This window comes from Urocampus carinirostris, chromosome 12, assembly GCF_059441175.1.
Source record: "Urocampus carinirostris isolate Australia breed hairy pipefish chromosome 12, RoL_Ucar_1.0, whole genome shotgun sequence".
In the NCBI taxonomy this organism is placed as follows: Eukaryota; Metazoa; Chordata; class Actinopteri; order Syngnathiformes; family Syngnathidae; genus Urocampus; species Urocampus carinirostris.
The window spans coordinates 25,351,384-25,368,943 of NC_142360.1; the positions used below are offsets into that span (position 1 = coordinate 25,351,384).

Genomic DNA, 17,560 nt, shown 5'->3' on the forward strand with positions numbered 1-17,560 from the left:
TTGATAATATTGTATTGTTCTGCTTTTTTTCCCCGTGTATTTGGTGAAAATAATCTTTATTAATTAGTGGTTGTTTCCGATTTTTTTATGCTATGCTCAAATAAACTTCATTCTTTTATTTAACTGAAATAAAAAGTATCTCGCTCACATACACGCAGTCACTATTAAGCTATCAAGCAAGCGACCAGAGACGAATGTTACGTTTCCTCATTTAATCACTCAGACTTTGCCAGGAAATTAGAAAATTAAAGCTTGATCTTACCACCATTGTGTAAGATTGGGGTCTTTTTATGAAGCACAATTAAACACTGCTTGAAATGATTTAACTGAAATAAAAATAATCTCATACACACATGCATGCGCGCGCATGCAGTTCTTAATCAGCTAAAAAGCAAACGCTAACATCAGCTAGCCACCAGAGATGAATGTTACGTTTCCACACTCAAAAGCAATAATAACAAACAAATATAAAACACATAATGTAGTGGCATACCCATTTCCTTTCATCCTTGTCGGTGACTCCATGTTTTTGTTTTGATTGCTGCCTCACCATCATGGTGCTCCCGTGACGTATTACTCTTTTTGTTTTGTGAAGTGTGGAGGGCTTCCATACTTTTGCGGGATTCAGTCTTTTTTCTCCGTGTCCGTCATGTTTAATGAGTTGAATTTTCCGTAGCCTTTAAAAATAGAACCTTAGTTTGCACTCCACCTCGCTCTGTTTTGTTCGCCGACTCGTGCTGCGTGTGGCGTAACTGACTCCACGACGTGCTGCACAAATCACTCAACAAAACGAATAGATTAATTAATTCATTGTCATTGGTTTTAGTCATCGATTATATCAATTCATCGTTGCAGATCTAATTTTAATTTCAATGGATGTACTGAAAAGTATATTTATGCGGTTACATTTGGATGCTGTATTTTTTTTAAAACTTAGTGGTCACAAGCTGCGAAAGCAAAACCTGTCCCATAATGTGGCACGAGATATTGCCTTTATTAATTTCAAGTTGCAAACTGAAATAATAACTGCAAGTGCTACTGACATGAGCAATCTAAGCTGCACAAAAATAGCTGGCTTTTATTTACGCCCAATTTTTTCTTCTTAAATTACATGCAAGAGAAGTCTGGCATGGGCATTTTAGCTGGGACAAATAAATGAAGCCTTACCTGGCCCCTGGTCAAATATGATCACAATCCGAAAAAACTAAACACTAGTATTTTGCCTATTTTTCTAAGCATATGTCGAGGCGTTTCCAAAAGTGACCATTTGTAGACTCCAAAAAGACCTGTGACTGGTGACCTAATGCAGACACCTCTTTGCTTCTCAACAGTCTGACAACTCGCAAGCGGTTTAAAGCATGTCACTAGTATTAAAACTTACATAGAAAATGCACTTTCCTTTAAAATCGAAAATCGCATCAAAATTCCAATACTTGTCTGAAAAATCGTCATTCGTTTTTTTTCCCCAAAATTGTGCAGGCCTTTCACTCACGCTGTAAATCTGGTTACATTTGTGGTTGAATTGGTAGCAATTTCGAGCCTAGCTTACAAATTTTGTTTCTAATGCAACCTTTCAAAGGATTCCACAATAGAGCTTCTATTGTACTTTATAGGAAAAAAATCATTTGAATATGTCCATAAACGTGTTGCTAAGCATTTTTTTTTTCACAATATGCACATTGCATTGACTATTTTTTAAATTGTGTTTTTATTGCATTATTTGCATAATTTAATTCTATTATCATTATTATTACAATTGTTAATGTATAAAGAGTTATATTTTTTATTTATATGTTTACAGGGAGTTTAATCTTTCAAGATACTTACAACAAGGTCTGCCAAATTTATTTCAAACATGCTCTGCCGAAGTGCAAACTAAACTCTACACATATTTTTATGCCCAATAAACAGGGGGATTTTCAGATAGATAAAATAAAACATATTTTTTAAGTTTCTCTAAAATCATCAATATCAATTACGAAACTGGCAAATGGCAATTCTGTGCATCCATCATTTTGCTGATTAACTTCAGCCTGAACAAGGTAGCCATTGATCTTTTTTTCAAACTGGGGAAGGACTTTGCCTGAGCATTTTGGCTAATGGAAGTCACTTATCTTCGTCTGCATGTTCTCTTCTTAGTCTAAATGTTTAATAAGCATTCCACTATTTCCAACTCCTCTTCTCTCCAACTATCCTCTTTTGCCAGTCTCTATGGTCTCAGACCCTCAACTCTTGCCATTTAACAGTACACCAAAACATTGTATTCAGCTGTCATGATCCAGCCCGATAAGGCCTGAAGTAGATACAATAGGTGGAATTGTCTCCAATTATGGCAACGAGGACAGAGCACTGCTTGCAAGTGCTGTGGCACACAACCCGTTCTTTTCTTCACAGCTAACAGAAATGTAATGTCACAGGGATGATCAACTATTGTTTTGTCACTCCTTTTACCTTTTAAAATACTATGTCTGTTAAAATGCATCACATGCGAGACTCGTACTGTTGTCTGATTTACTCTTCATGAAATGTTGATAAGGTGAAGAGACTTTTTCCCCATTACTTTTATGACATATGTTCTATAAAAAGACATTGCTATGGGCAAAGTGCTTCTGTATGCGGTTTCCTTTAGCTGCTCACATTCGAAAGCTGTTCATTCACTGATTTTGTTTTATGATGAACATGCTTTGAATGCCCACCAGATTTAGTCACCCTTTCATAAGTCAGCCTCCTACTGACTTCCTGTGTCTCAGAGTTCATTACCTGTATGACTTTATACATTAAAGTGCAGTTATAATTTTGATGTGTCTTCATGCAACATAATTATTTGAATTGACTGAAATATATCAGAAATAGTGTGACTTCTTTTGTGTTGTTGTCCCACTTAAAATGTTGAGTTTACTAGTAATCCTCCTGCTCTTATTTTTTTGTCAAAGTAAATGATGCGTTTATAAGGTTTTTTTTTTTTAAATGAAAGTCAGTAGTAATATGGGGACTACACACTAGTAATCAGTAAATGTGATGGGTTTATTTGACAGGCAATGTGTCCTATATCCCTATCAAAACATTGCATTGAGGTTAATTTTTACAAAGAGGCAGAGGAAGACTGCAGTTCATTCTAGATAGGAAAACTGCAATCTGTCTTTTTTTACCATGGGGTGTCAAGTTAAACCGCAAACAACTTTTTCAAGAGCATACATACCACCGTATGTATGTAGTATAAAAACAAAAGTTATAAATGAGAAGGAAAAAGTCAAACTCGAGGTTATGTCCCTTTTGACTCATCAAAAGAAGGCTGTGTGTTTAAATTGGCACTTCAAACAATGTATCCTTAAAGCTGGTTCCCCCATGCGGCTTCTATAAGCTATACTCGCGCCCCACACAGATTTGGATGGTTTTAATTCTTAACAATTTTCCAAACCAAACATACTCTGACTGAACCTCCATGCTGGTTGGAACTTTGAAAAAGGTCTTGGCAGCATTAACTCATACAACACATCCATGCTAGTTAATCATTAATGCAATATCTCATGCTTTGTGGGTGGCTGTGACATTGATGTTAACGTGACCCACATTACTTGAGCTGTTCCATGTGTTAAAAAGATGCCATCGTTAGTCTTGGTCAATTGTAGTTATATATATATATATATATATATATATATATATGACCACAACAAGAACAATATTAGTATTACATGCAATGTGGTGTGGTGGTGTCAGGTAGAAAATGTATCGCAGCTTCTAACAGTAAAACGTTTGGGTCTTAACTCACTTTCCCTTTATTGTCACTCAAAAGCAGTCATACACACATATACCTGAGAGACTGTAAAGCAAGCAAATGCTATTGTTATTAGTGATTTCAGTTTTCTTTTAACCTCGTCAGGTTCAAAATAGTAATTCTATCCACATAAAACTGGGCAAAAATGTTACGTCTTCATCGAGTTGAAATTAATTACTTGAATTTGTGTGTTTAATTTAGATGATTGGCAGAGCTTGAAACCTTAAAGATTAATTTTAGGTTTGACTGCGTACAAACTAAAGATATTTTAAATACAATGCACTCTTTTTGTGTCTTCCCACAGAGGGTATTCCACAGGTTTACTACTTTGGTCCTTGTGGGAAATACAACGCTATGGTGTTGGAGCTACTCGGGCCTAGTCTGGAGGACCTGTTCGATCTTTGTGACCGCACCTTCTCCCTCAAGACGGTCTTGATGATAGCCATACAGTTGGTAAGTCTGAAAGTTCTGTGACCCATGAAGAAAGTCAGTGTAGACATGTGGACTAAATTGTTTTTAATACCCTGAAAAGGGAAGCTGAATCTAAAATCAAAGTATTTGGTTGTGTTTGTCAAATATTGACACATGACTGCTGCGTACATAGACCACTTGGCCCATATGGTTTGAAAGCATCTACTCATATATTGCCATTTTATCTAGATAACGCGGATGGAATATGTCCACACGAAGAGTCTGATTTACAGAGATGTGAAGCCAGAAAACTTCTTAGTTGGACGACCAGGAAGCAAACGACAGCACACCATTCACATCATTGATTTTGGTCTGGCCAAAGAGTACATAGACCCCGAGACCAAAAAACACATCCCGTACAGGGAGCACAAGAGCCTGACTGGAACGGCACGCTACATGAGCATTAACACACACCTGGGAAAAGGTGAGTGGTAATATCATGTTTGTCATTTTATAGACACGTTTAATTGTTCGAGAATACATAAATTAGTGTTGCAGTTATTTTGATAACTAAAACATATTTCGGCACTACATCACTCTGGATTTAAGTCTTACTATTCAAATGTCACATTTTGACAAACAAATACAGAAGTGTTTCTGGAAGTAACATTTTTGAAGAGTTTACAAAATCTATTATTCGGAACAGTAAAGCTTGGACGCGAAGCCTGAATGTTTCCTGATTGTGGGAGTTTTTTAGAAGTACGCTCTGAGGACTATTTCACTCCAATCATTTGGAAACCAACTTGTTCACTCAGTTATTCATAGTTTTGAAAATAAAGTTCTTGATGGTAAGTCTTGTGGGCCGTCAGGCCGCTGATAAACAAATACATGTCTGTAGATGTCACCAGTCTTGGGATTCATGATATGCTGACCATTTCAAAATGTACTCATCACAGAAACCTCACCATCAGTCTGAAACAAGATACCCAAAAAACTATAATTTCGGCGTAGCTCACCAATTACGTCCCCTGGCAGTCATCAAATTAGTTGAATGTCCGCAAACATGAAGTCGTTACTTCCAGGACCATTCAGTGAATCCAACCGTGTAAAATATTTGCTCCGAAACACACAATAATGCAGAGGGATTAAAAAAAAAAAAAATCTGCCTAAAAGCATTTTTGCATCATTGGACGTTCCTTGTTAAAATCCGTTTGTTTCACCACATAATTTCCATTTGCAAATAAACAGACTCGTAACATTATTCCCAATATGGCCCTTAGCCTCTGTCCTTTTGATACCATACTCGGCTGATAGCAGGCTATTTTTCATGGAATACAATGAATGATCCAGTAAATCAAATTTATGAAACGAGTGGTGTCATTTCCATTTGTTTGTTCAGAGTCTCTGGCGAGGCACATATGGAAATTACATCACGAGTACCCTATTCTCGCACTGACATCTAACCAAACCTGACTTTAGTGTAAACTTCAATTTAATACAAATACTGTAGAACAAATACCTTTGTTCTGGTTCCCATCAATCTTCTGCACGTTGAGTTGATCGTGAGGGTACTTGCATGCCATCATCCATTTAAAACACTTCTCCAAACTAGTTTTTGTCTGAGAAAAAGGGACGAACCTCACCCCTACCAAGCGTTCCGGATACCTCTGATCAATGTTAATAGTTCCCAGACAAATTGGCGAACCTTTTTGATACAAAACACTACTTACAAATATTTCAGGTTATAAAGCTACTCCCAGAACTAAATAAATTTGTTAGTTAATGGTTAATGGTACAACATGTTTTATTTTTCATTTTCAGAGCAAAGTAGACGGGATGATTTGGAGGCCTTGGGTCACATGTTTATGTATTTCCTGCGAGGTAGCCTCCCTTGGCAGGGCTTAAAGGTACAGTATTTCATTGTTTCTGGTTATCAGCAGTCTTTACGCTTTGATTCTAGCTTTTCCTGTACTTCCCGAGGCTATCTCTCATTTCTAGTTGAGATGACCTTAAGAAAAACATAGTCTCATACAGAAAACATCCCAAGTCTCCTCTGTGTTGTATTTTTGGAACTTGAAACCCAAGAAAGGTCGACAAAAGTCTCAGTCTTGGCATCAAGTTTCACTTGAATGTATGCTTCTTTTGTCTCGAATTGGAAGGTCCCCCTACATGTTTTAACGCCAAATGATAACAAGGGTCTACCGGAAAAATCAGTTTTCTAACGGTAGATGTTTTGCAAAGTACAAGGTAAACAGTCTCTCTTGATTATAATAATGAGTAGAGTGAGACATTTGAGCATTTGTTATGTGGGTGGAAGCCTGTTCTTGATGATTGTGAGAGATGGATGACTGTGGGGGAGGTTGCATGGCTCAGGCCATGACAAGTTTTCATCAATATGTAACATGGCAGCAAGCTTGAAATAAAATGACAAGTACTATATAAGTACTTACTATATAAGGATGGTATTTAGATAAGTTTGAGATCAAGTGTTTTGGAGTATTAGTTTTTGCAATATTTCAGTACATAACCAATTTTTACAATTTGTTTTATGTAGGGGGGGAGCTCCTAGACTCAGTCCTATTTGAGTTCTAAAAATATGTACTTTTTATTCACCAGTTTCTCTTAATTTATTTTATAGTCTTTGGATCAGTTTGTGATCAGGTGTTTTGGAACAGTACTTAGTGCTATATTTTATTTTTTAACCAATTAGTAACCTATAAGATCATGTTGTCTTTACTGCAGGATATTTTATGTCATTTATTTATAATTATAATAATACATTTATTTTTCGAAGCACCTTTCAGGCCACCCAATATCGCTATACACAGAATATCTAATAACGATATAAAAATGATAAAACCAACAAGCCAAAAAAGCAAAATTGAAACAATGTACAGTTAAAAAAAGGGGCGGGGTTGCATGTGAGGTGCTTTATTATGGATAAGTTGGTTTTCAGTCCGGATTTAGGATGGACAGGATAGCGGAATTCCGGAGGTGAGTTCCATAAATGGGGGTCAGAACGGCTAAAAGTTCTGCTCCCCATGGAGCTGAGACAGGAAGCACGTACAGTGAGATGGAAGGAGAAGGAAGATCAGAGGGTGTTGGATGTTTCAGCAACGCGAAGGTCAGAAACGTAGGGAATGGCAAGGTTATGGATGGCCTATTAGGTGTACCGAAGGATATTTTTTGGTGTCCCAGAGAAATAATGACTGCACTCATTTATTTTACACTTTGCTGACATCAGGCGGAAACCTCTTTACCTGTGTCACTTAAAACAATTTTAGATTCATTTTAAAAATGTTACCAACTTATATAAATGGGCCTTTCGTAAAGACTTAAAAAAGAAATGCAATTTTCTAATAGGTATCCTAATTTTTATTTTGCCGGAAGACATCAGAACCTCAATTTAAAGCTTTTTTGACATTCAAAATAATGTTTTCTAATTCATTGTTGCAACCAACGTTGTTGACAAAAATAGTAAAAAAAAAATGTACTGAGACTTTTGAATAAACATTGTAAATGTTTTTCGAATATTGGCTCTTAGGTTTTTGTTTCTTCTATTACAGGACAAAAAAAGCTAATCAACACTTTTGTCTTTGATCCCTAGGCGGAAACTTTGAAGGAAAGGTATCAGAAAATCGGGGACACCAAACGAGCCACCCCGATTGAAGTGCTTTGTGAAAGTTTCCCCGGTGAGAGGCCCCAACCTGCTGAGCTATATTAATATCTTTGTATGTTGAACCATTTGTTTTGAGGCTAACTCATCTTTCGATACAGAAGAGATGGCCACCTACCTGCGATATGTGAGGAGGCTGGATTTCTTTGAGAAGCCTGATTACGACTACTTGCGGAAGCTCTTCACTGATTTGTTCGACAGAAACGGCTATGTCTTTGACTATGAATATGATTGGGTCGGCAAATCCCTGGTGAGTGTCTACTAATGCATAAATGAAGCATCTTGAAAGCTAAACTATCTGATCAACCTTTGATAAACATGGAATTTTTTATTCTTTTTTTCGTTTACATTTCAACTAGTTTGGATGTGCTGATTTAATTGTTTTTTGCGTTTATTGTAGCCCACACCAATAGGCCCTATCCCCAGCGATGCTCCCCTGCAACCCAGCAGCAGGGACAAAGCACAACAGCAGACCAAAAACCAGGTGAGGTCATTTAAAGTGCGTCACAATAGACACACGCTTGCCAATTCGACTGACCGACCAACCAACCCAGTCATTCAAGTTCCTCTGCCTGATTGTTCTTGCGCTATCCAACTGTAAGCAACTTCCTTGAGAAAATAGCTGCCATTCATTTCTACGTGTTAGCAACATATTTTTGCAGTGATGTCAAAAAAAAAGTGAGTCATTTGTTTCAAGTGTTTGCTGATGTAATATGCATTTTACCTGCACAGTCATGAGCTGATTTTGCTGTATTAGCTGCCAGCTAAATCATTGTTTTGGTGTCAAACTGATTTTTTTTTCTACATGCCGCTCTAAGCTTTGGTCATTGCATGCCTGAGTTGAAAATGCAAATGAACAGCGTAGTGTGATTAAGTTTGGAATGCTTTCCCCCATGTTATGTCATGTCCAAACATTGTATTGTTGTTAGCCTTGATAAATTATAATTACGCTTTTTTTAATACAAAGATTTATTCCTTGTAGACACAGATATGTATCTATATTTTTCCCATACAACACACACAGTGTTTCATTGGAGATTTTGGAGGTTGGCCTCCTACTGTCAATCAAAACTTATTTTATCGTACTCTTTGACTTATCAACCGCCTCCACTAGCGTGCACATTGCCCATGGCTATAAACTGTAAGATTCTAGTACAGCATCAAAGTAGGTTAAATGGCTGTAAATCTTCAAACAATAATCTAGACAGAAACTCACACTACATAACTGTGTCTAGTGAATATTCAGTGTTAGTGAGTATGATCAAGGCTGATTTTCTTTTATTCCTGCATGACTTTAAGTTTTTTGATCTGTGCTTCATATAAATTTTGCTTCCCTCTTTTCCTCCTATTAACATTGTATGTCTTAACAAGCCTGCTTCTGCTTGGGAGATGTCTTCTGTAATTGTTTTGTTTCTTTTGTTTTTCTTTCTGTTGTTTTTACTCACCCACCCTATCCTTGTCCCCTCTCTCCCTCACAATTCTACCCTCACCCCCACCCCCACATTGATCTCCTCACTTCCTCACCCCTTTCACCACCACCTGCGTCTTCAACCTTTTTGCTAATGCATCAAGTCGCCTGAGCCAAAAGGAAGTGAGTCTCAGCCCACCCCCGTGACCAATAAGGAGACTTTGGGGTCGCACCTTACAGCTGAGCGGCTGGGGGGCTCTGTCCAGGTACTGCTGCTACTGCTGCTGCTTGGATGGCTAGTGCATGAAGCTGTATGGTTATGTGTGTGCTGTCACCCCTCGCACATGTTATGCTGCCTGTACTCTGTCCAAGCCTCTGCTATGTGCGTACATTCTGCTGTTTTATGTTCTGTTTGCTCTCACTGCAGCAATTCCTTCTTGTTAATTGCCTGTTGCGTGAGGGGCTGTTCAGAAATTACATCTATCAGCAACTGTCATGACATGATGATTCGTATTTGTTTTCAATGGAGCAGCATTATAAATCACCCAGTTTTTTAAACGAACAAATCCATTTCCATTTCCCATATATGCTTAGTAGAATTAGAACGCCTGAAATCAAAACATGTCATTGTTTATGCTGCAACTCGGTTATGCCACCCAGTGTTCAGACAGTAGAACTGCAGCTTTTAAGTTTTGTATGAAGTTGCTTTAGTTGGAGCTTTCTTGACTTAGTGCACAAATTGGTCTGCTCAAAGATGGCTGTCGAATAGATCCGAATATGTGCCTTTGCATTGTCACCCTCCTATCATTTAGGCTCAGTGTGCGAGTGTTTTTTGAGTTTTCTGGTCTTTGCTCATGCAGGTGATGAGCTCAACAAATGGCGAGCTGAACACTGATGATCCTACAGCTGGTCACTCCAATGCTCCTATCACTGCTCCCACCGAGGTTGAAGTGGCCGACGAAACTAAGTATGAGATAAAGTTCATTGTCTTTCACAAAACTTGCAGACACAAAGTTATGAATCATGTGAAACCAGCTCTGACAAGAGGGTCCTCTTTTCAGATACAAACAATTGTATAACTGCAGAAATGTCACATTTTCAACATGGGGACAGGAAATAAAATGGAAATATCCTGAACCTGTCAACCTACACAATGACACCTTTTTAGTGATTTAGTGGGAAGGACTTGTATCCAGTTTCTCTGCACTTAAAGTCCATGGATTCTTGCATAGCCAATGAAGAAAACGAATATCCTGGATGGAGAAACTGCACCTGCACACTAATGCGCACACACAATCAACCAAATAAGTGCGTGTACATACACAGGCAGACTGAAAATGAAAGACCAAACTCAGCGATATTAGTCAGACTACAGTATTTGCGGTTTCTACTGATGTCTGTGTGCTTTTATATCACTTTACAAGACCTGATTTCATCAATATTTTGATTTCAATCTGAAATTTCAACATATCCCGTGTAGTCTTTTACCCTAATACCCCAAAACATGACAACATTCATATTGCTGCAACTCTGACAATATTGGAGTTGAGTCAGTACAATATTATAAAACCTTTAACATATAGGTTTTAAGATGTAACCATATCCATTTGTGCTCCTACTAAATAGTAAAAGTTCCAAATCTCCAATGTGGTGCCTGTGGGCACAAGCGCGCCCCCTAAGGACAGCTGTGGTGCGCGCTCACCTGTTTTCAAAATAGCTCTCCAGTCCTGGGTCATTTTGATTTTTCTAGTACAATTTTTTTTTGTGGTTGACTTAGTCTATTTAACCCTACTTCTTATAGTTAACCTAGTAATAACAACAGCGTCAGCATTTTTAAATTTTCCAATCTGTTGAGTGAATAGGTCCTTTGTCAGGGGTAATTGCATGGAGCAATAAATAACAATAAATTAATATTTTTATTATCAACGTTTTTCCGATGAATATTTTTATATCAACATTTTTTCCGTGGTGCAAGTTTTTTTGTTATAATCGACCAGAGTAAACTGTTGAATAATTGTATTTTTAAAGAATAAAAAAGCACTAGAAGAAATCTAGCATTACTTTGTGTATCTGGCCTGCCACTGCTTGTATTTGTTATACAACATTGTGTAAAAGCAAATATTTGAAAGTGAGTTTGTTAAATTATCTAGTGGGAGCGCCGACTTTTAAGCAGGGTAAACTTGCCCAAGACACACCGCAGCTGGTTCAGGGATCTGTGAACTGAAATGCATGATATTTTTTAACATTTATAAAATGTTTTAAATGTAATATTTTTCTAGCTTGCATTATTTGATACTTTTGTGTGTGTTCATTTCACTGAGTTGTATACTAGTTTATAACTGAAGGACAGCACACAATTCAGAGCATTTGTTCCCTGCTTCAAAATATGTTATAATACTAAGACTGACCACAGACGGCCAGCATGCCACTGGCCAGAATACAAAAACAAAGATCAAAAGCGGCCAACCTGTCTGGTACAAATAGATGCACCTTGCAGATGCTAACTTCTCATTGCTCATCTTTTTTTTATTTGTTTTTAAACATATAACACTTAATATCTTAACAAGAGTTATAGTATAAAAATACCTTATTTTCTGGACTATAAGATACACTTAAAAACCCGAATTTGGACAGAAATTTGAAAGTGCTTTATAACTTGATGCGCCTTACATACTAGAGAATACAGCAGGTAAGATTGGAAATGCATGCAGCAATAATGTATGCATTAATATACAAGGTTTTGCGGTAATAGCATTTTTGAACAATGATTGTGCAATAATCAAATCAATTCTCATAGTTGACCTAATTGGCTAAACTTTGTATAAATCAAAGACAAGGTCAGCTTTATTCTCAAACTTGCAGCATAATGAGAATTTAATTTGCCTATCTCTCAGCCCTTGGTGTCTACAAAATAAAAAACAACCACTATGCTAGGACACACTACACTAAGGCACACATGTAGATAGTACAACACATAGACAGTGCACACATAAGCCATAAAGTGCATCGTGCTCCCTCGTAAGCAAAAAGTTCTGAACTGTTCAAAAAGTTCTGAGTTGTAAAGCAAATGTACATGATTTTGCAATGAGCAAGGTTAGCTTATTTTGGTCCTAAAGTTTTTAAATTGTTAAAGTGATGTAGTTTCCTGAAGGCAGAAGGTGTGTGTTCATCTGTTGAAAACAATAAAAGTTTAAAAAAAAAAAAAAAAAAAAAAGAGAGAGAGTCAGACTCTAGGTGGAGCGGGCAACGGGGAGAGAGTGGCTGTGAGAAAAGATAACAGAGCAGGGAGTGAGGTCTGCATCCTGACAGTCCGGTGGATGAAGCTGTTCCGCGCTCTGCAGTCTCCTGCCTGACGGCAGCAGGCTGAAGAAGCTGCAAACTGGGTGGGTGTGGTCTCTTGTAATGCAAAGAGTGGTGAGGCGAGGGGAGTACAGGTCCTGAAGGGAAGGGGAGAGAGTCACCGATCATCTTTTCTGAGTAATGGCAGTTAAAGTGCCGGCACTTTACCATTACACCACCAGTGGTTCAAACGATGTGCGACAAGACATTATCTCTTAATTCATTATCACGCTATTTTTACTAACGGTGCCAAGAACACTGATTTGCATAGTGCATTCCGATGGGTTGAGCAGTTGCTCCAGCTCGTCACCAACAAATATTTGAGAATGACGAATACGGTCTTTTAACAAAACACTGTACAAGCTCTTTTTTGTAAGCATACACATTAAATAGAGAGGTTATTGAGGCACAGATGAATAAATGGAGAGCGTGTTTAATCTATCAGAATGAATTATGCAAATCAGTGTTGTGGGACCATTAGTATAATTGGTGTGGTAATGGGAAGCTTTAATGCCATTTCATATCTCATCTGAACCTCTCGAAAATTTGTTGGCGATTTTGCTGTCACTACTAAAGGGTGATTCCTATTGCATACAATGTTTTGTGATTTTTGTCAGTGGCACATATTAATGTAATGTAATAATGCATTATATGGACCTGAATACATATATTCTCTTACTGTAGTCTTGATTATATGAGCCCTATTGTTTGCCGCGACTTAAATATGAAAACTATATGGAAAAAAGACCATTTTTGGGGGTGTGCCTTATAGTGCCGTAATTAACATTTGCATACCCATTTGTCTCAGAAAGCAATGAAGCTGTTATGATATACCCTTATTTTCAAAGTATTGGTACCTGTGTACCCTATTTCCGTTAATATCTAGACGGCTCGTGTTGAACAAAAATGTCTCCTCTGTTTTTCCCCAGGTGCTGTTGTTTCTTTAAAAGAAGAAAGAGGAAAGCCCTCCAGCGGCACAAGTGAACGACGCAATTGGAGAGAACTTGAAACCTTGTTGTCACTGTCAAGTTTTAAATGGAAGCAACCTACACAGACCCCTCCTGGTCCTTCTCTCTGCCCAGTAAATCCACCTCCCCACATCGCTTTTCCCACCTCACTTTACCTCCTCCTCACCCTTCACTCCCCTTACCGTCGCCCCTGCCCACGCTTCTATCTTTCTCGTTCTCAGTGCTCCTCGGCTGCTGAGTTGTTAAAGGAATGTTACAGTCATACTGACTCACGACAGACTCTGATTCCTTTATCAGCAGAGATGGACTTACCTGCATTACAAGGAGTGTGGGGTGGGGGGAAGTGGTCTGGGGGGAAATGTTTTTAAAAGCTGTAACAAACTGTGGCGTGAATATGAAATAAGATACTGTTTGAAACAGTTGTTGTATTCTAGATTCCATAAAGAAGGATTGTTGTTCCAACAGTCAGCTGTTGATCAGGGGGAACCATCAGAATTCTGCTCTTTATGAAATTGCTTATTGCTTTCCTTTTTCTTCCTTTGGTGTGTGTTTTGGGATCAAAGTAAAGAGTAAAAGGTGAAAAATATGATCATGTTAAATCTGAGCGAAATGGGAAGCTTTCATCTACACTGGAGATCAAGATTAGTGAACAATTTACAAACCATTGAATAATTCTGAAAAGAATACCCACTTTACTGCTCAGCAGTTAAGACATTTGTTATGTCTTATACCATGCTACTACAACATTTATTCACAAAATGGATAAAGCATTTCAACAACAAAATACTGTCATCTACCAAAAATGCATTGATCAAAATTGGAGAATACTTTCAGGTGCATCGCACTAAATGGTGCTAATTACCTAAAATATCTGTCAACCCCTATTTAACTGGCATTGTAATTGCCAGTTCCACTGACTTTGCAAGATGGTGGGCTGTTCTATAGTGACTAAAAGCCCCCAGCAGCAGATTGTCCAGATGCAAACGAAAGGGATGATACCATAAGCCATAATGAGTCAAGTCATGTTTATTTGTAATAAATCGCAAAATGTCTCAAAGGGCTGTACAGACTATTATTACACCATCCCCTGATCTAAAACTTACATGAGGGCAGGGAAAACGCAATACCTCAGTATGAGGTAATTAAGAAACCGTGAGAAGTGGCCGCACATGAGGTAACCCCCATTCTGGGATGACCAGGCTGCATGGGTATCAACAAACACCAACATCATCAACATGAAAAATAGGTCATTTATATTCTATAGATTATAAGTGTGTTTTAAGCCTAGACTGTAGCCCAAAGCGCAGAATATTCACTGACACAGGGGCCCGAATGGAGAACACTTTCAAACCTGCAGATTTTTTCTTGGCTTTTGGGATTACTCATAGACCAGCATTTTCCGAGTGAAGGCTCTGAGTAGGAACATGGGGAGGGGGGGAATTAAATTGGAAATATATGTCCATGCTTACTTTTGAATAATACCAACAGAACTTTAAGATCTCATCTTAAACTGACAAGGAAGCCAGTGTAGGCTAAAACAGTCCAAATCGGTCATTTTAAGAATATTGAATCTTTACAAAACTTCAAACTCAGTCGCCCTAGAAGGCTGGTCATCCATGGAAGACAAATGCAAGAGAGGACAGGTCACTGCGGAGAATGCCAATGGGTAATAGTTTCCACGCTGCAGCTGGATTGCTTGCCAGTTCAGTGCTGAACATGGTAAGGATCTGTCTCTGTTTAAGAGCATTTGGGATGAAGGTCCACACTGCATTGACCAAACCTTCCATCAACAACAACAAAAAAAATCAAAAAGCTGGACTGTGGTTTGCTGAGGATCATGTTGTTAGGACAGAGGAGAACTGGTCCAGAGTTCACTTCAGTGATTGAAAACAGCTTTCATTTATTTGGGTCTGATAGGAACCATCATGTTCGGCGACACATTGGAGAAAGACTAAACTCAAAAGTCATTAAAAGGTATACGAGGAAGTGGCATGGTTTGGGGAACGTTTTCTGCAGCAGGAGTTGGGCCACTTGAACAGCTACATGGCTGAGTGAATGCAAATGTGTGTCAGAACCTTCTACCTCACCATATAATTCCTTACATGTATTCATCGCCCGATCAGCCTGCAGTCTTCATGCAGGAGAATGCTCCATGTCACACAGCAAAAGGTAAAGAATTTATTTGAAGGCGTAAATATTGAATTAATGGCCTAGAGTCCTAATCTCAACCCAATAGAGATCCTCTTGAAAATCCATGGTGACAAAATTATAGTCAAGAAACCCACAACAATCGCCAAACTATGGAGGAGGCTGGAAGAAGGATGGACCAAAATCACATCAGAGCAGTGTGAGAGAGTAGTGCTAACCTGTGGCCTAATTCCTGACTGTTGTAACCTTTAAAAGATGTTTCCCTTGACAAAGTCATTGTCCTCTAATTTTGATCAGTGTGTTTTCTAAAAATGTTTTGGCGAAATGCCTGATGTCACTGCAACAGTGAAGATGGGATTATTTCAAAATGATTCAATGTTTTACAAGTTGTTCTCTAATTTTGATCTCCTGTGTATCACAGAAATTTGAGGATTTTTTATGTATTTTTCTTTTTGAAACGGAATCCTCGCTTTTCAAAGTCAATTCCCTGCATTGAAGAGTTATTTTTATGTTGTAGTGTTCTGGAGTTTTATTTTTTCCCCCTTCCTCTGGCTTTCTTTTTGTCTGTTAACGTGGATTTGTAGCACAGTCACTGGCCTCAGGTACTGTGGAAGATCGAGAGAAACAGATATTAAGCTCTCTTACTATTATTGCACTTTCGGAGAAAAAAACCCAGAAAACAATTACAGTGGAAACTCTAGGTTTGGAATTAACAATTACGAAAACAAAACTTAATAAAGACTGATCTAGGAAGAGTCCTTCACGACTTGCATATGCTCGAAAATATTGATTTACATGGGGAAGATGTCTGTCAAGTTTTTATTTCTTACGTCAGAATAATTTACCAGGAAATCATAGTTTGTGCCTTTCTAAGTAAAATGTTCAAAGCTCAACGAGTGTTTCGCCATGAACTTCATCAAACTCAAATGTTTGCAGCATTACTGTGTCCATGTGTGGATGTATGGGAGAGAAGTTACTGAATGTGAGTGTCAATAACACTCAAGCTGGGATACTCTGCTCTGTAATATTTATTAGTTTGAGAGAAGGGACCATTTAGGCTCAGAGCTTTGAGGGTGATGAGCAACCTGAGTGTCTGGCTGGTTAAGTTTTTTTAAATGTTGTATATCATTTAAAGGGACAGTGTGCAGGGTTGGGTAGGGTTACTTTAACTTGATTACTTCCAATTACTTTTGAATTACCCCAATACCAAATATGCTAATAAAAGACAAAAGAAACTAAATATGAATCAAATTATGACTCACAACACGTGGTAAGCTTTCTCTCCGGCTTTGATCTCCGGCAAAACTAACATAAAATGCGACAGAAACAAAATGAAAATAAATCCAAACAGCTTGCCAACATCATTTTTTATTCCGTTACTCCCCAAGCCTGCACAAAATTTAGTAATTTTATTCATATTTAGTTTCTTTTGTCCATATTTGGTATTGGAGTAATTGAAAGTAATCAAGTTAAAGTAACCCTACCCAATCCTGACAGTGTGTAATATTTAGTGTGTCCTCGTGGTACAAAAAACTTCAGTAAAAAACAAAACAGATTTGAATAATAGCTATGAATTATTATAGAATGGTAATTGTTTTATAAATATTCTTGGGGTGAGAAAATGGTATATCTTTCACATAGTGGAATCCATACCTAATGGTCGCCGCAATGTTTGGTCTCTTGCTGCTACGCTGTGCCCATTAGGCACTGGTTTTATTCGTATTAGACAATACAATGCCATCTAGTGGTCAAATATTACACCTTTAAAGTGTTTTAGGCTCATTCAACACAGTTCAGGAGTTTCACTTCACAATTGTGAACACCACAATCCACTT

The 17,560-nt window shown here is 38.0% G+C and overlaps 1 protein-coding gene across 4 annotated transcripts in view; it reads left to right on the plus strand.

The window, feature by feature from the left end:
* Positions 1–16,618, plus strand: part of csnk1g2b (casein kinase 1, gamma 2b) — a 47,578-nt gene extending 30,960 nt beyond the window's left edge. Inside the window, exons 4-12 of one of the 4 annotated variants that reach the window (XM_088350566.1) lie at positions 4,080–4,228; positions 4,436–4,670; positions 6,008–6,093; positions 7,794–7,878; positions 7,964–8,112; positions 8,263–8,346; positions 9,435–9,536; positions 10,131–10,237; positions 13,539–16,618. In XM_088350566.1, coding sequence (XP_088206692.1) covers positions 4,080–4,228; positions 4,436–4,670; positions 6,008–6,093; positions 7,794–7,878; positions 7,964–8,112; positions 8,263–8,346; positions 9,435–9,536; positions 10,131–10,237; positions 13,539–13,593 — 1,052 coding nt within the window. In that variant the 3' untranslated portion in view covers positions 13,594–16,618. The remainder of the gene's footprint in view (positions 1–4,079; positions 4,229–4,435; positions 4,671–6,007; positions 6,094–7,793; positions 7,879–7,963; positions 8,113–8,262; positions 8,347–9,434; positions 9,537–10,130; positions 10,238–13,538) is intronic. The other 3 variants (XM_088350567.1, XM_088350568.1, XM_088350569.1) reach the window with 3 other exon arrangements.
* Positions 16,619–17,560: the final 942 nt, after the last annotated feature.